General features: G+C 31.6%; 2 protein-coding genes across 3 annotated transcripts in view; one reads left to right on the top strand and one right to left on the bottom strand.

Annotated features, from left to right (window-relative positions):
• Positions 1 to 24,767, top strand: part of LOC132953083 (uncharacterized) — a 65,354-nt gene that overhangs the window by 5,733 nt on the left and 34,854 nt on the right. The gene's annotated exons all lie outside the window — the stretch shown is intronic.
• On the bottom strand, positions 6,869 to 24,412 carry LOC132952900 (pancreatic triacylglycerol lipase). 2 transcript variants are annotated; one of them, XM_061025401.1, is made up of 7 exons: positions 21,749 to 24,412; positions 21,590 to 21,689; positions 21,219 to 21,367; positions 20,821 to 21,069; positions 13,639 to 13,857; positions 7,139 to 7,316; positions 6,869 to 7,072 (listed from the first exon to the last, which is right to left on the bottom strand). In XM_061025401.1, exons 1-7 carry the CDS (start codon positions 21,795 to 21,797, stop codon positions 7,000 to 7,002), a joined length of 1,017 nt encoding a protein of 338 aa, XP_060881384.1. In that variant the 5' UTR covers positions 21,798 to 24,412; the 3' UTR covers positions 6,869 to 6,999. The 2 variants fall into 2 exon arrangements, with proteins under 2 accessions (XP_060881384.1, XP_060881385.1); XM_061025402.1 differs by lacking the exon at positions 21,590 to 21,689.

Here is a 24,767-nt window from a genome sequence, read left to right as displayed (position 1 = left end):
TCAAAAAATCGAAAATGAGAGAAAGTCGATTTCAAGCAGACTTGACGACAAATTCAAATTTGTTTTTAGAATTCTTATCGCCTCATTAGATCAATTGGTATGTTTGGAAAATAACCCGCCAGAAAATCAAGGTATCGAATCTCCTTATATATGTACGATATTTATGTGAAATATCGACTAATTAACTGTTAAGGTACCTACTAAAAATAAAATTCGTTTATAACTAAATAAAATAATGAAAATTTATCCGAGAAAAATTCAATAAATAGTATTTACAGTGGAATAATCAAAAAATCCAACGACCAAAATTTGTTTTAAATCTCGTGCTTATAATATTATTGGGAACCATGCAACAGGCACGGATATAGAGCATCCAGAGCATAAGGGGGGGGGGGGCAATATTTTTACAACACAAATACAATCACAATATTATACTATTACACTATTTACTTAATTTAAAATGTTTTTCCATTATTAGTAGAAATAAACTTACCTAATGTAATAAATCAATTAATGATTATATATTGAATAACTAATAATTATTAAATTAGTTTTTATGTAAATTTCCCTAGGAAAGTTGGAGAAATAATATGTCTGGGGGGAGGAGGCTGGAACCCTAGGCTCACTCCTGGGTCCGTCCCTACATTCATTCGGGAAAAAACCGTTTTTAAGATCGTGTAAAAAATATGCATCATTTATTATAAAAAAAAAAATTAAACAACAGTACCTGTATATACTATGTCAAAATACGGATGGAATGTAGAAAGAAAGCCACCAAATTTGGTGTGACAGTTTCAAAATGTTTGACAAGGAACAACGCAATGTCAAGAGAGTGTTTAAAGAAACTGTAAGGTTAAAAATGTTCGAAATATGTTTCAGCTTAGAAATTCTTGAAGATTAAATAAAACACATAATGTAGAAGCTTGAAAGCTATGGTATTTTTTTTTTATTCAACTGCACTTTAGATCATTTATAATAATAATATGTACCTAATAATAAATAATTAAGACTTATGTAACAATAAAATACTTACAATACATCATACATGTATGTGAAACTTTTAATACTCAGAACAGTGGCCTCTGTGTTTTTTAATTTTGATTTTCTGGGTATGAGAAATGTTTAATTATAATAATAATTGTGACAATTATATCCTATATAATATTATTATCTAATAAATATTTTAATACAAATTATGTGTTATAATATTTATATATTATATAAACGTACTACTTTAAATAAACAATTAAAAGTATATAGTAACTATAGCTGACTCAGTGAACTTCGTTGCCCGTCAAAAATGCTAACTATTTATACCTTTAGAATTAATTTTAAAATCTTTTATGTCAATAATATTATTGCATTAAATATGTTAAAACAATTAATTTTAATAATACTGTAAACTGTAACCAATAGCAATTTATTAATTATAATACTGCTGTAAGCCGTAACCAATAGCAACCATTCGAATAATGTCAATCGTAATAATATCAAGATCCTTTCTTAAATGTTCAATAAAAAAAAATTAACTACTACTTATCTAGGTAAAAATTGTCCTATATTTTAAGTTGAACCAAATCACACACGTTGAACATATTTTTCTCTAAATTGGTTGAGTAGTTTTGGAATGCATTGCACGTTAACTCGTTGTATGCGTGATATTTATAAAGATATCATTATTGGTACAATGGTACCATTCAATTTAAATGTATAATTACAACAAAATAAATGTTATTTTAGATTGTTCATTAAATGTATAAGATATTATATACACCTATATATTATAATTATATATTTATGATAATAGGCAATTATTACTTAAATAACGGTTATTATTTTACAATTTTATTTGAGATACATAAAATTAATTTAAAACTATTTTTCTAGGTAATTCATTTTAATAATTTTCTGTTATAAAAAAACTTTAATTTATTAGTTGGGCAAAATTATATTATATACTGGCTTATCAATAATATCCATTTTTTTTTATTATTTTATCCTAATTCTATTACTTACATTGCATTATTACTTATTAGGTATAGGCTGTATAGCCATATATAGATATACCTATTATGAAATTAAAATGACTTAAATAATTTTATAAATCTCGTATAAAATTAAAAGTGTTGAAATCTGAACACTGTTTGTTCTAACAATTATACATATTTTGTGAGAAATGTATTCTTCTTATTTTAAGGTTATAATTGAAAATCCGTTTAATACTTGTATATTGATTTTAATAATACAATTATTTCAAAATTGACTCACACATTTATTAAAAAAAAAAGTGAATAGAGATTCTCTTCAACCGAGGGCCGAGAATCATAACTGCCATAAATAATTTATAACGTATAGGTATCTACAGCCGGTGACAGTATCCAGTACCGAAGGGCGTTGGTACCCTGGTGTCGGGTCTAAATCCTTTCTGCAACAGGGGCATAGTATGTGATGTGATGAATGTGGTTAAAAATATTTTGAAAAATAATTCGTCGGTCCCTTATAGGTGAATTCTAAGACCTTGAGAGGCAGGATTGTAGGATTATCTGTTGTGGTTTCATAGGTTTCCCCTACGCTGGCTCTAAAATCCGTCGTCGAGCTCTACGGGTCCTGAAGTTTTATTCCTTCTGCTCCCAACCCAAACCGTTGGAAATCCTGTTTTCTCGGCCACTCCAGGCGAGATAAGGAGTTAAATCAGTCGAGACGTCAATAACATCTTATTAAAGATACCCCAGTGGGTTGACAGTTCCAGATGACGTATAATAAAACTGCGTCCGATGCGCCAGTACTGGGATCATCGGCCACGTAAAACCTAAGCGCTATAGCCGGTGTGTCATGAAATAATTAAGCCGGTGATGGGATGGCGGGGATGATCGGACCCCCAAAGACACGTAACTGCGGTACAGTACCGTTTTATATCAGCTGGTATAGTAGTATCGGACGTGGCCACCGCGGTCTCTGTCACCGACGAACCTAAAACTATACCACCAATACGAGTCGATGAATAAACTTTCAATTGTACAAAAACACTGGAATGGACATTATAATTATAATATACCCCAAAGTAGATATAGACGAAAGTATCTACTCGACAAACCCCACGATAAGCCGACTATAGGGAGCCGAAAGACTGACGGTCTTTGCATCTCTTACTGCAGGTGTCTTATTTAAACACAATAATCCTGTTTTTTCTATCCCTATAGTTATTCTCCTGGCACGACATATACCTATATATGTAGCTGCACATAAACTTATCCGTACGCATCGAGGTGGAGGTGGGAGTGGGGATGCCATAACCTAACCTTTTACGGACGATAGGATTTTTTCGTAACAAAAAAAAAAATATGGATATCCGGAAAATAAATAAAACGAGACACGGCGACGATGGTGCAGGGCGAGGACGTGGGATCATCGGCCGCGTAAAACCTAAGCGGTATAGCCGGTGCGTCATGAAATTATTTAACCGACGATGTGATAGCGGGGACGATCGAATCCCCAAAGACACGTAACTGCGGTATAGTATCGTTTTATACCAGCTGGTATAGTGGTATCGCGCGTGGCCACCGCGGTCTCTGTCACCGACGAACCTAGAACACCAGCTGGCACTCACCATACCGCCAATACGAGTCCATGAAGAAACTTTCATGAAAATATAATCCTGATTTTTCTATTCCTAGTTATTCTCCTGGCATGACATATCCTAGCTATATGTAGCTGCGCATAAACTAATCCGTACGTATCGAGGTGGAGGTGGGAGCGGGGATGCCATAACCTAACCTTGTACGAACGATAGAAATTTATTAAAATGTACATCTATACCTATATAATATGGAAAATAAATAAAACGGGACACCTCGACGATGGTGCAGGGTGAGAGCGGGGGATCATAGGCCACGTAAGACCTAAGCACTATAGCCGGTGCGTCGTGAAATAATTTAGCCGGCGATGGGATGGCGAGGACGATCGGACCCCCAAAGACACGTAACTGCGGTATATAGTACCGTTTTATACCGGCTTTGCAGCTGGTATCGCGCGTGGTGTCTACCGCTGACGAACCGAAAACACCTGCTGGCACTCACGCCTATAATATAATATGATGACGTCGGAAAACGGTCCGTTTTTATTTTTTCCCTCCGATATTAGCACACTATATACACACTATAGGGTGCACACGCGTCGCCGGACTGAAACGTTATAATGGTATAGTATATATGTATTATATACGGAAACCCTGTCAAAAACCGTCGTCTCCCCGAAAGCGGCGAGACGTGTACAAAAGTTGCGTGTGCGGGGTAGCGTATTGCTTCGACGAAGTGCGGACGACCCTTCGAAAACAGACACGCGCGCATTCCTCGGGCGGTCTTTATCGGATTTATTCGTCGTGTACCGTACCACACGAATGCGCGTGCCGACGGAAATACGCGAACGGGATCGTTCAAACAGCGTTGCTGCTCTCTTCCGATACGACCGTGTGTGTAATATATACGCGCATTCCTACGACTGTTTCCGGAAGTCCGGGCGAAGAGGCGTCTACGTGAGATGTACAAGTCTCGGTCCCGTGTCCTATCCGAATACCATACATAGACATAATAATATGTTCTACGGTATAATAATATGCTGTGAAACCGCGTTAAGACCATGTCAGCGCGCTATTTGTATTCTCTTTCCGGCCCACGCGCCACATAGACAAAACGCGCGTTTACGCAGGATCGTGTTTTCTACGTCTTTTGAAAGTAATCTCAGAGTAAAATCACTCATCACAAAAAATACAGAGAATAATATTTTTGCGGGAATGACGAATCGATTTGTCTAAATATCGTCTCGAAACAATTTAAACATAATTTAAATTTACAACATTTTTTCGTTTGTTCTGAAAGTCGAATACAAAGTCTAATTACAATAAAATATAAAATCGATATGTCATTCTCTCAAAAATATTATTCTCTATCTTTTTTGTAATGAGTGATTTTACTCTAAGATTACTTAAAAACATAGAAAAAACGGTTCTGCGTTAATGTGTTTTGTCTATGTTGCGCGTGGGCCAGAGAGAGAAAACAAATCGGTAAAGCACGATTGAGCATATACCTTTTTAGCAACACGATTGAGCATAGAATATTTTATGTGATGTTGCCACATTCACGTGGCCGAAATGTTGTAAAATTTTGCGAGCTGAGTCCAGCTATATCGACAATGCTATCGGTTAATAAATTAGTTCCGGAACAATGAAGTTCCGACATTTTAAAATTGGGGGAAATATAAGATAATAAACTAAGATACAATTCCAAAATTATTATAGAAATAATATCAGTGTTCGATCACCTATAATACTAATCTATAGTACTTTTGGCTTATAAACCATGCAGTATTATTTTTAATTCGTACCATATTTTGATTTTATTATTTTCATAACTATTATTATTATTTTTACTATCATTATTATTATTATTATTATTATTATTATTATTATTATTATTATTATTATTATCGAACAGATTTATAAAATGTGACTATATTATTGACTATGAAATCATGTTATTTTTTTGATATGTTATATTTTGAATTAATATAATAATTTAAATAAAAATGTTTGTATAATATAGTTTAAAATGGAAAATAGCAACGTTGCAGAGTTTTTTATGCTCAATTGTGTAGGTTTTCTTTTGTATTCCGATTTCCTTTGATACACCGACAATTATTTGGCTCAATCGTGTCGCAAAAAAAGGTGTTATATGCTCAATCGTGTCTCAGCAAAACAAATAGTGCGCTGACATCCTCTTAATATGTACGATTAATACCTACCGATATTATTTAGGTACGCACGATCAGAGGTATCCGTATAATATAATATCTATGCACCTTTGTTTAGGAAAATGTAATTTTTATTTTTGCGTGTTGTCACAATTTGTCTTCTTCATCTCGCCTGCAACGCGTGACATGGAAAATTCGTGTTCTTAGCATTAGTGCTATAGCGAATTGACCTTTCGTCGAATGTAAAGTGAATAACATTATAATATTAATATATGTGTTCTGAGTTTTTGACGTTGTCACTTTTACGATATTTAAATTTCAAACGAGGGCTATGGGTATAATATGTATAAAAATATAATGTTACGATTTAAAAAAAATGCTTATATTATAATCATGTTTTAAAATATTTGAATACTGTAAAAAAGCCGACTCAAGAACATTATATAGTGTTAATGTTCGAAAATTTAAGTCAGGTCACAAGATTGCGGAAAGCAAATTTTCCATATTGCGCGTGGGTCAGAGAGACAACAAACAGTGAGCTGACATCTACTTAATAAAACACGTATGATGTAATGCTATTAATAGTGCTCACATCCTCTTAATAAAACACGTACCTACCTAATGCTATTAATAGTTCACTTAGTATAGAAGCGATTATGTGTGATTACATACTTCGTTTCGACTTACTACATAATGCTTACCTGAATGAAACACGGCAACATTCGTTATATTTAATTTTGATTGTCGCGGTAAGTTCTAAATAGATAACAACGTTCTGAAACCAAAAAAACGAATATCTCTCCGACGTACCTAAAAAATAACCGTTGTACGAAATGTGCAGATAATACACCTTATTTATTAAACAATTGTAAGAGGTCGAATAAATGCGCGTATATATTTGATAAAACTTTGTGAGTACAAGGCGTTCGTATCGATAATAGAAACCCCGTGTGTCTAGACAAAATTTTAAATAAATTTAATACAACAGCACGCGCACGTAGGACGATGCGTTTTAAAACTTTCTATAAGTTTCCACTGTTTTATACTTAGTATAATATGTATATATAGGTACTGCCGAGTTAACTGTTTACTGCAGTACGTATTAGGTATATATAGTATAATATATTGATGTAGCGCATAATTTAATCAAATTGATTCCGAGAACATATTTTTATGCAAAGTAGGAAACAAGTTTAATTTTCTTTTTCTTTTCTTAAACTAAAAAAAAAACAGTTCTACAAACACGCCGCGGTGTTAGGGTTTATATATTTTATTGTACGCGAACGGCGCCGCCGGCTTGGTAGCCAAGTAGAATTGACCTCTGATCCTGGAAACGAAAAAAAAATGATACGATTTTTTAATTTATTTTTTATAAAATACAGTGATAACATACTGTTTGTTGACTGCTAATCCCATGTACTGGACTTTGTGTTCCTTGGAGTATGCGAAGTCTCTGAAGCACGTGCCGTTGGTAAATGATTCGTAGTTTAGGCATCGCAACGAAGGGAATCCAATTGGATTGATGACGGATTCAGCAAAATACTCCCACGCCCTGTCGTGACTGCAAGCCACTAAACAATTGCATTCCAAATTTTAAGTATAGTTATACGGTAATAATTATAATATTACACATAATGGTCCTCCGGTAAATTTTCAGCGATCATAATATTATATTATTTCGTTTTACTGACTTTCGAAGAAAACAATTCACAATCCAATGAACTTTTTAATTAGTTTTTATTAAATATGCTTTCAAACAAATAATGAAATTAATCCCTCATTGTTGACATTAATTGATTATAAAATTGAATGTATATTAATATTTTGATATTTTTTCGTGTTAGGTCGATATAGGCTTCGACGACAATGCGGTTTTCAGCCTTTATTTAATTTTTTTTAAATACAAATAGCGATTTAATCATATTTATTTCCATTGATTAGGGTGGTTTATTATTTAATACGAATGTTTAAAGTCTCAATTTTTTCTATAAATAATAAAGTTATTTGTTTTCAGTTCACCGATATGTGTAATCAACCGTTAAATGTTCACGATCTGCGTTAATCTCGTTTTCGATAAGTCTTATTGGTTTTCTACTGTGGGATGTGTTTGACCAACTAAATTTGAAAACTTATTATTCCACCCTCAACTAACAATATTATTAGTTTGGTAGCAGCCATTGAGGGTAGTTTTACTCTTGCATTCGATGTTGCTGGAAGCAATGAGTAAAACCGTTTCGACCATCATCACAAACTCTCAAGTTTTAATTATTACGTTTAAATTAAACGAAAATCGTATAATATGATTATTATTAAATTGTCACTTATCAACGTCGTTTAGCTAGAATTAAGATTATATGTGCACTAACGACATTAAGTTCTCTCGAGTAACATATATAATATATAATGCTGGAAGACATTATAATATTTCATTTAAATTATGACAGTTTAAAATATATAAATAAAATCTATAACATAATATAATATTATATGTAACGAGCACGTCGTACTGAGAGGGTTCTCATTTCCCAACGAGTAAAAACGTTTTCTTTATTGTTATGAAATAATAATTTCTGTGTTGCACTTCAATAGGTAATATTATAATGTAGACGGAAAATAATTATTTCCTATGTTCATTGCTCGGTTGACAAAAACATTTACAGTCGAAATTGATTTTATCGCGGTGTCGATGTTTCAATAAACGCACTAAATAACAATGAGTTATGTTCTTTGAATATTTATAACTCACTGAAGTTTCTTTAGTAATACATTTTAATGTTCTCACACTCTATACAATATAATGGAGTCGAGATAAGTAATGCCTACGCGGTTTCCATTGTCAAATTCAACAAACTACAGGTGCCCATAGCAACAAAACCCTATTATTTCTTCTGACGTTCGCTTATCAAACCTAATGTTCGAAAACTTTTTGCAATTTTTCTTAAGTTTCCAACAACAAACATAATATACTTGAAATTTTACTTTAGTCTTAACTCCATATAACCTGCTTAAGCGGTATACGTTTTGGCCACGAAAAAACAATTTAAGGTAAATATTTTTCTTAAAATTAAATAATGAAAATGAGCATGCAGGTCATAACTGATTATGTATGACGACATTACTATCTAGCTCCATTTACAATGAAATCTGTATACACATATTTATTTTTGTATTATGCATATTTTTTATCTGTCTCATCGTAAATAAAAATTTCAAATAATATTCAATACGTTTGTAATTCAAATAAAATAATATAGTCGTTGCTATAATAGTTTATAAGTTATGCAAGAATATCTTATGCTCATTAAAATGCTTAAATGAAAATAATATCAATAAGAAAGCTAAGTATTTTACAATTTACTTTTATACACCCAATACATCATAAAATATAGTATTCAATCGGTCAACTAGAACAATTTATTTTAGTTGAAATTTTTTCATAATTTTTAATGATGAACTGTAAGTATACACTGTCAGGTGGAATGCCTTTTTTTTAATTTTTCAAGTACCTGATCTTTGTATTCTCGTAGAGCACTTACATAATATACTATACATAGTTCAAAATATTGAAACATTAAAGAACTCGTGCACGAAATAGGTCAAATGAATTATTGACATTTCAAAACTCGTTTGTTTTTTTTTATTTCTAAACTAAATATTAAATTATAAAAATCGAACATATTTATTACTTTGGAATAATCTGACATTAAAAATAATTAATATACTTATTAACTTTTGTGATTTAGTTTAAAATTATAACTTTATAATATATGTTTTAATAGTTATAATTGATGATAATCATTACTTAATAATTTAAAAGGTATCTTGGACGTTTTCTTTTTTAAACGAGGGACGTTATTTATTAGGTCAAGAGAGAATAAATTAGAAATCAGATGATTTTGTAGTTTTTATGGAATAGTTTGTAAAGTTTAGCTACTAAATATGTAGCCCATTATAATCAAGTAAAAATATAATTATAGACACACTTGAATAGTTTAATCATAATACAACAAAATAAAACTTTATTCCAAATAAATTTTGTTTTTTTTTTTTTAATAGTTGTCTCGAAGAATGTTATATTCCAGTTTTCAATCGATTAATTCCCCATGTTGCCTCGACTGCTTCAGAGTTTTTTCGTTAATTTATTTTATGTCAGACTTCTAATTTATTAAATTCATCTGCTGACTAAAGTTTGCTTTTTTTAAAAAAAAAAAAATATTGACTTGATAAAATCTAACAAATAACGTGGCAATATAAATATTTAAAGACAAAATACCACGAATAAATGAATACATTACGGTTGTGATTTATACGAAATCTTAAACAAATGGAAAACCGTTTCAAAATTAATTGCACTCTGTGAGAATAAATTCGCATCCAAATAATTTTAATGCGAACGCGTGTTACATTAAGGTGCGTTTTAAAAATTAAAATGGTGCAGGAAACGTTTTTAATAAATTACGAGAAAACTCAAAAGTTTTGATAATATTATTATTACTATGTCGTCGGCGGCGTACGGTAGAGCGCACAATTAATAATAATAATAATAACATAGTCCTGATGGTTAAGAATCGGACCCAATCGTATTCGTTGGAAACGGGATACTTTAATGTCATTGTAATCCAACAGTGAGCACAGTATGCCGTATATGTGGTTTTTGGGGATGTTATACAGGGTGATTCACCAAGCTGCATGCTCACCCCATTCTGATTATTGGAATATTTAAATGCACTTATAGACCATATTTTTGAATTTTTGAGATTTGTTGTGCTACTTAAGGATTAAGGAGTATCGTCTGTGTATCCTGTAACGAAACAAGCTTTTTTTTTAATGAGAACCCTTTTTTATTGAGGATTATGAAGAGGATGAATTTTTTTTAATGTTGGTGTACCTTATCCAAAATTCGAACGAGTAGCTTTTTGGTTATTAAATGTTTATTTCTTACTTTATACTGGGAATAGTTTAGTAGTTGTGCTAAAAATGATTTAACAAAAATATAAAACAGATGTAGTATTTATCGTACATAGATGACCATTTTTACAAATTATAACTGTCATTTTTAAATCGCCATAGCTCCCATATCCTCCAAACCCATTACCCATGGCCATGGATCCTTAGTAGATACATAAAATTAAATAAATCAAAAACTACTCTTGTTCAAATTTTGAATTTGGTACGTCTACGTTTTCACAAAAAAATATCTGCTAAATAATTTCTAGTATACATATTGGTGAGGGGAGTTTGATTATTTGAAAAAGAAAAAAGTTTGCTCTCCACCGGACAATCCATTAAGTGATAGAAAAAATCTCAAGAATTTGAAAATACAATGGTTTTTAGGTTTTGAAAAAATTCCAAAAATCCGATTTTCAATAACTGGCCGTAAGGGAAAAACGGGGTGAGCACGCTCGTTGGATCGCCCTGTATATTATGATATTATCGTATTGTATTTTTCCCGAGTTTGTGGGACCGCGCGACGATCAGACGCGTCGTAGTCATATGATATTTAATGATATTGACACGGCGCTGCGTGGCAATGGAACGAGCATTACGTTATATATAGTGATATAAAATTGTATTTTTAACAAGCCACGATCGCATTTCGACGGAATAACACAACGACATCGCCGTGTACAAGACGTAATATTATTGTAATAATGATAAAATAGTAACAATACCGCGTTGGCGTATATACTGTCAACGTCGGTTATAAGTTGTTACACCTCGGACAAACTCCCACGCGTAGGTTTTATTATTATTATTAGGGACTTATCGCTATGAGTATATTATTATTATATATACAGTATAATAATATGATATCGTTGCAGAAATAACGCGAACAATTTCGAGACTTGTGCAAAGTCATGTGCTCACGCGCTGTTCGCAATATCTCACAATATGTTATATGAGCAGACGTGCGGTAGCCTAATAGTATAAACAGCGTACCTATATTATATTGTACTGCAGTCTACAACAGTTGAACCATATTGTATCGAATCAACTAGGAAGGTCCTCGGACGCTACGAGGACAATTATTATTCAAAACGATGTCGCGGTTCTTGGGATTTGTTTAAAATATTGGCCCAAATTTGAACGGGGTTTCGCCTTTGAGTACAACATATTTTATACAATTATTAGGGTCCCCGATGTAGACAGGTATATTATTATTTATTGCTATGATACCAGTATAATATATGATAATATTTTTATAAAGAGAACAATTTCGAGACTTGTGCTAAGTCATGCTCGCTTGCAATTCACAATCTCACATGTTACAACCGATCATGTGGATGTGGTTCCCTAGTATAAACACGGCGTATAATGTTATACTTGCAGGCTACTACGGTTGAACTATATGCAAGTATAATGACTTATAGAAGACGCGTCCAGTTGAACCATATATTATTAATTAGGAAGGTCCTCGGATGCTATAAGGACAATTCAAAACGATGTCGAGATTCTTTGGATTTGTTTAGATATTTTTAAAATATTGGACCAAATTTGAACGGGTTTTCGCCTTTGAGTACAACATATTTTATACAGTTATTATGGTCTCCGATATAGACAGGTATTATTATTATTATTTATTACTATGATATCAGTGTACACTGTACATATATGATAATATTGTTACGTACATAACGCGAAGAATTTCAAGACTTGTGCAAAGTCATGCTCGCGTGCTGTTCAGAATCTCACGTGTTACAACCGTTAGCGCCACTTGGGGGGGGGGGGGGGGGTGCAACAGGGTCTTTAACGCCCCCAAGTTCTAATTTAGCACCCCTTGTCTTTTTAGGTCTGGCTATCATACCTAATCTCGACTGGATTTCCGCCTTTAAGCATTTACAACATATTTTATATATTACCTATAGTTATTAATATCATCTCTGATATGCAGAAACCAATATTACACAGGTAATATTTTTTTACAGCGAACGATCGAACTCGTTTTTTTTTTATAGTTTAAAGGTTTTAATTTTTTTATCATAAAATATTTTAATACTATCGTTCTAATGAATGACGTATTAAACATACATTTCACGTCGATTGAAGTAGATCAATTACGGAAATTGCATTTTTATATAAATTATTATTATCTTTACGTCATGTGCTGTCTTTTTTTCAATCATCCCCACCCGTCCCCGTTCAACCGTCCCCTCGGCGTACATATAATATATATTATACTTGCGAAAAGCTATATAGCTGCCATCGACACCGGCCATCGTTTAATTAAATATTTAGACTATTTTACGTAGACATCCAAATATTTTTAGCATAATATTATTTTATCATATTTCAGCGCATACTGCAAGCGTATAATACTATACACGCACTATACATATTTTAGCATTTTTGAGTGCATCAACTGCGTATGCTTATTATTACATTGCAGGCTTTTAGGGCGTCGACATATAATATATTAATATACGCAAGCACCAAATTTATTACATTATTAGTGTGGTTTCGACCGCGCAACACCAGAGTTGCTATACATATTATTATACATTATATATTTCGCGGTATATTCCGCAGAGGTTTCTATGATATGTACCTAATTCATTATACACTGCAGTGCCAGGGATCAGGATTCGGATATCCAGATTTTGGATGGTGGGATACATTTCATACCTTGATACGTGTGAAATTAATTTATAAAACTCTTTTTCTTTTTACGTAACGTCTTCTCATTTTTACCGAAGCGTCAGAAATATATTTGCGAATTGTATGGAGTAAACCAGCGAGATTAGTTTTTTCGATCCAATCTCGTATTATATTATATAAACTGGATCGGTAAAAACACATGAGTTTGTAAACGAAAATAATATAATACGCGGAAACATCCACATTATTTCCCAGTCACGATAGATGCACAGTCCTGGTACTTATATAGGTACTCACTGATTCTGGTGATGAGGTTGGTCTTCGACAGCTCCCGGAGGGTGCACCCGGGCTGCAGTGGAAAACCTCCGTTCGGGAAAAAGTCGGCGTGACCTAGGGCCACCGGAAATCCGAATACACCGCCGTCGGTGTGTATCACGTCCACGAACTCCGCGTCCGAAGGCGTCAAGTGTCCCATCTTGCCCGTCCACATGTACAGCGGAAAAGCGGGGTCGAGTCCTGCAAAGAAGGGATGATAGCCCCACACGTGGGGTGTTATAAAATCGACTTTGACTCGGGACAGCATGGTATATAAATTGCATCAAATATCGGAATCGAGTTTTGTATTTTTCATCGTGTAACATAAATTATCATTTATTGACATCGCCAATGTCCAAACACAAATATATATACAGTGTGATTGTCCTGTGGCGTTACCAAAATCATTTTTTCAAATGAGAACCCATGTGTTTTAACGTTGAAAATTGCGGTGGATCGAATGATTTTTCTGTTGGCGTATGAAAATGAACGAAAATTGCTGAGTTCTTCCACTTAAAATACTAAGGACAATATTGTCTAGTAAATACTTTGAAAACAGATACGAGCTCGGTAATTTATATTATGTTATAATAATTAAGTATAAAATAGAAAGTATTATTTTGTTAACAATAGTTAAAACTACTTAGTCGAATATATTTTTTAATGTTACAAAAAGTCTATGGGTTAATATTGCACCCAAATGATTTTCAAAACAAAAGTAAATAATATCCTTTTTTTGAACTATTGTCCTTAATATTTAAAGGATAATAACTCGGAAACTTTTCGTTCAAATGTTGATTACAATACGTCAAAATTATCTGCTTCACAATTTGGGTTAAGACATGCAGGTTCTCATTTTAAAAACCAAAGTTAGTATCGCCACAAGATACTCCTTAAAAGCTGTGAAAAATCTAAGTATTCAAAAATATCGTCTATAATTACACTTAAAAATTCTAAAAATAAAAATTGGGTGAGAATGCTTAAGAAATTACCCTGTAATCTGTTTATTTACACATTTTTTAATTTCACCCATTTATTTAATTTAAGTGTATTTATATTTGCTTATAGGTTCATTGGTCTAGTAGGCACTACTATAATATAACCTAACCATTATAATGTAATTAGTTTTAAATTAAATTATTTTATAAAATATTATACGTATGTTATGATGGATTTCATTATTTAATTCAGTAACAACAAATCCCAACAAAATAATATGGAAATAAGGAGTTTGTAAATAAATATTTGAAAATAAATGTATTTGTAAAACATTACCCGTCGATTCATCATTCCTGGATTTCACGCATCATTATTTAAAGCAGGTCTTATATTGGTTCACATTTTAAGGGGATGTTTCGGGAATTCGATGTTCACCGCGTGACCAAATATATTATATTAAATGCGAATGAATATAATATCCATTATCGTATTAAAATGTAAAAACTTGCGTAGGTATAAATATTATATGGATGACAAAATTACAGTAGGTATAAATTAATCAAACCTCAATAAATTACGAATTGTGTATAATAAAGTATATATTATTATGGCTACCGAAACTAAAAAGTAGTAAAAACTCGCGAAATGTTTGCCCATCCTCATAATATATTATGTATGGGTATATCGTATATGTATTGCGTCGTATATTATATTATACAGAAGTGTGTTGCAGACTGCAATCTTAGATATTATAATACTCGATTATCGTAAAGACGAACCAGCAAACGTACCTCGTAATATAATATCGCCGCAACTCAAAATAATCTTCATAAAATATTATAATTAAAATACTTCAATCTTCAACTTAAAGGGTAGTTTTTGGTAGAAAATTGAATATAGTTGATACTATTATAATGGTGTAAATGTAACAAATTCACAGTAATTTTCAAAATAATAATAACAGAATTATTGAGAAATTACGGAAATATTTACGCAATTAGTTTTTGATAAAATTTAATTTTGTTTTTTTGTTATAACTATTCAAAAACGAATAACTGTAGAAAATTGAAATTGAAAATGTGAATTTCACCAAATTTTTGTATTTCTAGATATAATGATATCGTTTTTAAAATATTTTGTTTTTTTTTTTTTGCGTTGTTTATATCACAGACCTATTCACAAAATATTGTAAAGTCCTTCGATATTGAATTATACGTTATATTTTTACAAATTACGCTTGTACACGTACCTATATAGAGGGATTTCTTATTCATGAGAATGCCAGAATTTTAAATTGTGAGTTATCCGTAATATTTTTACTTTTATCGTAACATAATATTATAATATAATATTAATATATGTCACAGTGTGATAATTTTTTCGGGTAAAATAAGTACTCAACTGGATCGTATACATTAAATCGAAACTGGGTTAATTTTTTCGACAACCTAATTATATGAGTAGCTGAGTAAGTAAAAACACATTAATGGGATCGTTTAACCTCTCCCAAATGTAACCGAAATTTACATTGTAACCATATATACGCGTGCCATTTCGCCTACAACTATACTATTATTATAATATAGTTATTTCAATATGAGAACAATATAATAATAATAATAATTTATTATAATATTATCGCACGCGCACAGGTGTTAGTTTAACCCGGCGGAGACAATTTCGTCGTCGCCACCAACCGCGGTATCTATTATAATATATTATTATTACACCCGATGTAGGTATAAACGTGGTGCAGGTATAAAATCTAGAGTGTCGTAAGGTGGTGGGTTACACATAATTCCCGGTCGTGGCAATGTGTGTGGGTAGGTCGCGAATATTATTCCTCTCGCGTAGCTCGCATAAAACCGTTTGTCGTTTACGTAAATCATTATTATAATAATAATAATAATAATATGTAATTATTATCATCGCGCGTTTCTGCCCCGTTTTCGCGGGGGCGCACAAAATCTTCCGACTAAAGCCGCTGCTGCAGGTATATATAATAAGAATATATAGTACAGTAAACCGCCGCCCGTTTACCTATATATATATAGACCGAGTGTGAGCTTTTTAATTATTCGCCATTGAGAAACAGTATATACATTTTGCGCCTTTGTCTCTCGCGAACGTATTAATATTGTAATAACCGAGCCACACGTGCCGGTTTTTCAGCACGACATCGCCGACAACGATTACACGGATTACGACGATAATTAAAATTGTATAAAATACGACGAGGGAGAAAACGAAACCACATTAGGTATAATAATATCGTATCGACAAATCGTCCGTGTCGCTGCGCAGTCGCAGCAAACAGTATATGTTTCTGTTGCATCTAGGCGCAGATTTTATTTTAGGGGGTTGTTTAGGTTTATTGTGTTTAATTACAAAACGCGTGCAGGGGGAAACAGTAACCATATTGTGCTCATCATTCTTGATATTAATATCAAATAGGAAATAGAATCATATTATACATATTGTTTTCTAGAAATTTTAATCACATTGCAGGTAGGTATATAATATAATATATTTTTCCCGTAAACTCGGCCGATGGGGGACACTTTCAACACCCAAAACACCCTCCTGGCTACGCCACTGATTTATTTATTTACATAGGTACACTGGTGGACAGATTATTGACAACGGGAAAGGTGATTCAAAATAATAATCCCGATCGAGTATATAGTCTGACTAACGCGGTTATCTGTGTGTTTTTTATCTTTATATTATATTATATATTTAAGTATATTATCTGACTAGTCGCAATTGAAAAAATAATATAAATATTATCGTCTAATCGAATTTGAACCTATATATGACGTTATCGTATAATAATATTATTATTATTGGACTTTTCGTGTTCGTAAGTAGGCAGGTACGTTACGGAAACACTTTTCCCATCGAAACTTTGTTCATTTGCATTCTACTACTACAATATCGGAGTTGGAAAAGTTTGCGTGCCACGTATATTTTATACTATCGTGTATAGTTATAATTACTAAAAAAATAATTGTACACAGATTTAAAGAGATGCGCTGGAAACGACCGATATTGATTGATTATCGTTATTCTGAATTAAATGTGTTCCGTGTACACTATTATAAAGTTTAAAAGTTAAAAATATTAGTTTTTTTTCCCCCATTAATAATTTTCCCGGATATTTTAAAAAACGATAAATTCTGCTTTGTTATTTCGAAGGTAAACTCATTGATATCGTTAAAGTGTAATAATATTATGATACTTTTATTTCGATAACCATATTATACATTGAACAATGAATTGATGTACAAATTATTATTATTATTACATAATGTTCGTAAAATATTGACGTTTGACATTGATAATAAAATATACTATACATTTTTATTGTATTTTTATTATTATTTAGTATCTGTTACCGTAAAATATGTTATATTCAAACTACAATAATATTTAAACTATAAAATACGTCATAAAAATTGACATTTGATATTTGAACATACTTAATATCGATTGTTAAAAAAAAAAATAATCATAAAATCTAAATAAACGTAATAAACACAATATTATTATGTAGGTATCTAATTACTTTATTTCTTGTATTCGTTTACTGTAAATTCTGTATTTGCACTATTCGGAGGCAATTTTATGCTTGAAATTAGAGTTTTAAACACTATAGCGTTACTCTGAACGACTTCTGATTGACTACCGAAAACATCAGATTACCTATGTTTAAGCATTGCCATTAAATGTTGAGGAAATATGTAAAATAAACGATAACTTCAATGGCGTAATCGTGCTAAATTATGTGTAAAAATATAAAATGTGTACCTATTGGTCATAATATAATATGTAACAATGTGTAGCTGTAAAGTACACATACAATAGTCTTAGTCAATGTAAATAAAAACTGCTTACATAATTATTATTATAAAGATATGTAGTAGTAGTTTCTCAAAACGCAATAATTATATTTAAATATTATGATTAATTCATTTTCAAAAAATTATGGTAAACATTTCAAAAGCGTTAGTAATTTGATTTGGATTTTAGTTTTAAATAAATTTGAATAAATTTAAAACTTTGTAGGGTCATTCACCAAAATTGTTTATTTTATGCGACACGATTAATTTTAATTTCCTGTTTTTAAGAACAAACAATATTCCGAAGTTAATCATACCGTTTTTAATTAGAGTACACTTCACAATCATAAATATGACTGCGTTTATCCATATAAAATAATTATGTTTGATACTATATATAATATTATTCTTTTATAAAAAAATCTTATGAGAAAATATTTTACTATAACTTATAACGTCTCTTATTCAATATTATACATCCCTATTCCCTCTATTATACTATTATATTATAAATTAATTAAGTACCTACATACATACGTATTGAAGCCATCTTTAGAACATCGAGACTTATTTTAGATTCTGAGCGAAGCTATGGATGTATTGATTTTACAATGATGTGTTTTTTTTTTTTTCTCCTTTTTTATTTTTGTGTCTGTCATCACCTTTTAGGACAGTAAAAGTGCTTGGATTTTCTTCAACAGTAACTTTTCTGATAAGAAAGTGAATCTAGTTAGTACTTTGGGGGGGTCAAAAGTAAAAATTTCCCAGTAGTTTTCAAAAGCGACGTGAAAAACAAAAGAAAAATTAAGGAAAAACGGGAATTTTTACGCAAAATCTGTTTTCGAGAAAATCGATTTTGGTTTTTGGTGTAACTTTAAAACAAATGACCGTAGGGACATGAAATTTTGACTGAATATTTATATAAGTATTTTCTGTGCACTATAACATTTTCCAAATATTTTGATTTATTTTGAGCTGTTTACGGACATTTTCAGTTTCCATTTTTTTTTAGTTTTGTTTTCTATAAATATCAATAAAATCTTATTTTTTGGTTAAAAAAGCTTGAAAATTTCATGCGCTCCTAGGTTATTGTTTCAAAGGCAGATGAAAAAATTAAAATCCTTAGTCACAGTTTTTATTTATAAGCATTTACAGTTCAAATCTTGACAAAATACGGAAAAATCCCGAAAATTAGTAAATTATTTTGAGTTGAGAATTCATAAAAATTTTTCTTTTTAAATCTAAGATTTGAAAATGTAATACAAGATCATCCATAAGTTTGTCTACCTTTATCAAAAAAAAAAATGTCTACAAGAAAGTCAAATTAAATTTTTATGAGCGCTTGAAATTCATATTTTTACAACATTTGATATTCACTCGATATCTCATGTAACGATTTTCTTATTTTGTTGTAATTAAAAAACGTATGACTGTAGATACTTGAAAATTTCACTGAATGTTTTTATTAGCATTTTCTATACACGATAAATTTTTTATGAAAATAATTTGACACTTTTTGAGCTGTTTACGGACATTGTCTGTTTTCAATTATTTTAGTTTTTTTTTATATAAATATCATTAAAATGTTATTTGTTGGGTAGAAAAGCGTGAAAATTTAATGCAAGGCCCCTGATATATTGTTACAATAGCAGTTGAAAAATATTGAAAATATATAGGCACAGTTTTTTTTTTTATAAGCATTTAAAGTTCAAATTTTGACAAAATTTATCAAATTTAAAATTTAAAATTTAATAATTATTTTGTAGTTAAAAATGTATAAAATGTTCAACTTTTGTAGCTAAGGATTAAAAATTTAAAACAAGGTTCCACGTAAATAGGTTATATATAAATTACTTTATTCACAATAATATCATCAAATATACTTGGTAATATCATAGGCTGACGGACCGTTTTCGCTCAGAATCGTTTTTTTTATTCAATGATATTATATCATTAAATTCAAATTTAACACCATCCACTTGTGACCCACTTGTAACATACTGTACAGCAGAGCGACATCCACTTACCCACCTTTTTTAATATTACAATTATGTAGTTAAAAATTACAGTTGAAAAAGATTAACTGTCGAGTACGTAAGTAGTAGTTATTATACTAATGTAGCGACGGGTTTAATTTTATTGTTTTTTTTTTTAAATTTAAAGCGACCTAATATTTTGTGAGAAGATATTATATAAAAACTGTCTATATATATGTAATTAATTCTCGTATCCATATGATAAAATTTGTAGTTTTTCAAAAACAATATAAATAGTAATTCATACGGATTCAGACCAATAATAATTGTGACGGTGCGGATAAAGGTTTATCACGGAAATATTTAATCAATGCGTGGGTATACTATTATAGGTAGGTATTACTGACCTGTGATTCTTGGAAGTTTTCCGATTTTCAGATTCTTGCCGGTGAACCCGGCTATTTCCGCGCCCAGACTAAATCCAATTAAATGTATTTTGGACAGATAGAATCTTCTGGACACTAAATATTCGATGAACTTGGCCAAGTATTTAGCGGCTATACGTGTATTGAGCACTGCGTGACTGTACCACGGAAATGCGCACATCGGACTCCAATCGACTATTATAATATTCACTCCTCCTCGGTGTAAATACGCTGCAAACATTTACACCGCCATTTTCAATCGCTTTAAAAGTATCGGAAACTCGCGTAGGGCGTTCCTCTCCGCGAGTGACGATTCATAATAATATAGCCGTCTCGATAATATTTTATAATTTATATTTTTTTTTTTTTTATAATAATACCTTTTTTTATGGTCTCCGCGCCTTTGGAGTTTCCCTGCTCTGTAAACCCGTGAACGTAGATGACTGTGGTCAAATTTTGCATCATATTGGCTCCGCGCAGGGAGACATCGTCGCCGATGTATATGCGTTTCGGACGAAAAGGGTTGTTCCTGGACAACATCATTTTTGTTTTTCGATTATTGTTATTACTATTATTATTTTTTATAGTGACATATAATAATAGCAAGAATAATAATAACACAACAGTAATAAAACGGACGCACGCATATATATATATACGTAAACGCACACATACAAAATATTATTATATTATATACGAACATACACAAGCACACACAGACATACACAAACACACACACACACACACACACCTCGAATATGAAAAAAATGCGATGTCCTCTTTTTCGTTTATTGGACAACAACCTTCGCATCGACCCCTGGGCGTCATTGTAGCGGAAAATGGATTTTTACCTGAACGATAAAATTGTGGTTTCACAGTTTGCTCTACATCATTCAAAAGTCCGACTCACCCCAAAACAACGTGAAGGTCATGCATGCCATCATGCCTAGGGCCACCATGATTAATTGGCATCACAGAACATCGATACCTATCACAATGTTGCAGGTTTAGTAACTGTAAAATAATTGAACGAAAAAAAAAAAAAATTACATCTATCGCACACAATTTGCAGTTATAAGACGTGTGTTTAACGCGAGAAAAAAAATTAACGTCTACCACCGAATACGCGTTAGCTGAATGGGAAACATTACTAAACGTTTCGTCGCTCGCAGGGCTTCGTTTATGTATTTTTTATCTCCCCGCCAGCTCCTCTACACCCAAGGTTAAAGCTAATGGAAATTCGCAAATAATAACAATGACAAATTCTTCTGAAACTTAAATGCATTTTGTTTATTCGGAGTTGGCTTTACATAACAGTACAACCAATCAACACGTTCAGCCGAAAATTAATTGCAAATAATTGATACATATTATTATCAATAAATTATTATTGTTTAGATAGAAATAAAACCCAATGATCATATAATACTTATACCATAATAATGCTTACCTGTAAAACGTTTAAATTCGGTTTTGTACTCATACGATATTATGTTATACAACATAGACTATGAACATATTGTATATCAGACGCACACTGCACACTGCCATTCGCATTGTGATTGCATTTTTTAATTATTATTTTGTCGTATGCCTGGTGTACCTATACATACTTTGTTACGTTCGCGACAGGGCGAACGATTATGGGTAATATAATAATAATAATAATAATAATAATAATATATTTTCGTCCTTGGCGAAAATACTATATTCACCGATACGAAAACCATGACCACAAAATTTAATGTCACGTTCCAGTCACCCAAATACGAATAAAAAAAAAAAAAAAAAAAACAATTTCGCCGATACATTATTATATTATTATTATTATTATTATTATTGTCTCTTTGATACGGCGGAAACGCATTAAAACGCATCGCACGAGACAACAATATTGCACTCGTCGGGGAAAACAAAATAACATAATATCCGACGAAATGAAAAACAAAACGTTCCCCGGACGTGAACGCGACGTGTTTTCGATAGGTAAATACAAACAACGAAATATGTGTGCACGAATAATAATAATAAATGATGAAAATAAACTCTTCCAGAGAGTACATCGCAGCGGCGGCGTACTCTATATTATAGTCGCTGTCCAGTGTGTGTATAGCTGACGAACAAACACGAATCGATATAAACCCTAACCTACACCCACTAATATTATTATATTCTGATATTATTATATGACATAATGTCATTAAATAAATTATAATATAATATTATATCGTCTGCGGCACGATAGACATTCCGTCGCTTTTTTCTCTATAATTACGTCCTATACGACCCCCCACACCTATGTCGTATAATATTATAATAATATTATGTCCGCATTATAACAGCGGCGGCGGCGGCGGCAGTCGTGTGCGTACGATACGAAAAAATGGCGCGAATTTTCACGTTTTTCTCACGTCCTTGTGCAGTGTGGAAAACGGGGCCAATATTCCGGGGGCGAAAAAAATAATATTAAAATAATAATAATAAAAAAAAAAAAACCGACAAAATATGTATTATTACAGACAACGCGTCGCCGCCGATTTACGACAGTTCATTATCGTTTAACACGGTAAAATATATATAATTGTATTATAATATAGCTTCCGAACGAATACGATATATACATACATACTTATAGGTACGTGTGCCGAGGCAATTAATTTGATACGGCCGACGAGCTCGACGGTTTCGACACTCCGTGACAGTGTATATATTTATGATTTATTGTAATATGTTTACGTTGACCGCCGCGATATCCATAATAATATTATTTTTATAGACGCGATTGCCATAACGGCGCGATTTATGTAACTTAAGTAAATATCAAACGATTTTTTATGATATATCAGATACCTACTATATAATGTATATATTATTATTATATTGACTTCCGACCGAATCGACGTACGTAGGTATATAATATTATAATATTATACCGGGTGATCCACTTTTCGTTTATTTATTTATTTACACTATAATGGTTTTTGGAAAAAATATTTTATTTTACATTAATTTAAGTCGTCTAAAAACGACTAAAAAAAATATTGTAGTTCTCATTTTTTACTATTTTTCAATAACGATAAATATGCGATTTTTGATTCCTCATTTCAAAGCAGAATATTTTTTTGATGTACTCCGGTAAATAAATATCGAATTTTGGACTAATGGTATTGTCGTATTGACACTGGTAAGTACCCTACAAGAAAGGTCACTACTCCGCTCATCTTAACTTTAAATATTAACTGTAACTAATAAACTACCAGTCCAAAATTTGATTTTTAATACTCTGAATAATATTCTGTTTCGAATTAAAAATATAAGTTGTTGTATAAATGAGTAAAAACTTAAAGAAAAATAGTAACGATAAAAATAGAAAAAAATATAATTTTTTCCAAAAAATGTTTTATACAACACTAATATTCAACTATTATGTACAAGAAATAATTTCAAAAACATCAGTGTTTTCCGAAATCACGAGTGCCTTACGTTAAATGTGGATCACTCCGTAATATAGAGCAGATAGGTACTAGGATTTCTACGGTTTTAACGAGAAAACCGCTCAATTTGGAAACCGAAAACACCATAATAATATTTAGAACAGATGCGTGTGATGTAAAAATAATATGTGTTGCATACTGTAAAATGTACATATTATCTGTACGATATTAATTGTCATAATGTCATATCATAATTGGGACACCAGCTGTTCCACTGCTGGCCGTTAGATAAATTATATAGATGATAATATTTACTTTTTTACTTATCCAGCTAAAAAATAATTTCACATATCTTTTTATCCATCTGTGTTCAAAATTAAACGATTGTCTGAGATTTATTATCTAGATAATTTTTCGTGACGAGACTTTCGTTTTTACTTTTAAATAATCTTTTTTGTTGCGGGGAGTCGTTTAAATCACCGATTTATTTGACTT

This window comes from Metopolophium dirhodum, chromosome 9, assembly GCF_019925205.1.
Source record: "Metopolophium dirhodum isolate CAU chromosome 9, ASM1992520v1, whole genome shotgun sequence".
Taxonomy (NCBI): Eukaryota; Metazoa; Arthropoda; class Insecta; order Hemiptera; family Aphididae; genus Metopolophium; species Metopolophium dirhodum.
This window is presented reverse-complemented; position numbering and strand designations above follow the sequence as displayed.

Coding starts and splice junctions, on each gene's coding strand:
- LOC132952900 (XM_061025401.1), bottom strand. CDS start 21,797: ATGGTGGCCCTAGGCATGATGGCATGCATGACCTTCACGTTGTTTTGG. Junction 21,368..21,589: donor GCATTTTTTTCATATTCGAG/GTGTGTGTGTGT, acceptor GATGTTGTCCAG/GAACAACCCTTTTCGTCCGA. Junction 7,317..13,638: donor CAACCTCATCACCAGAATCA/GTGAGTACCTAT, acceptor GCAATTGTTTAG/TGGCTTGCAGTCACGACAGG.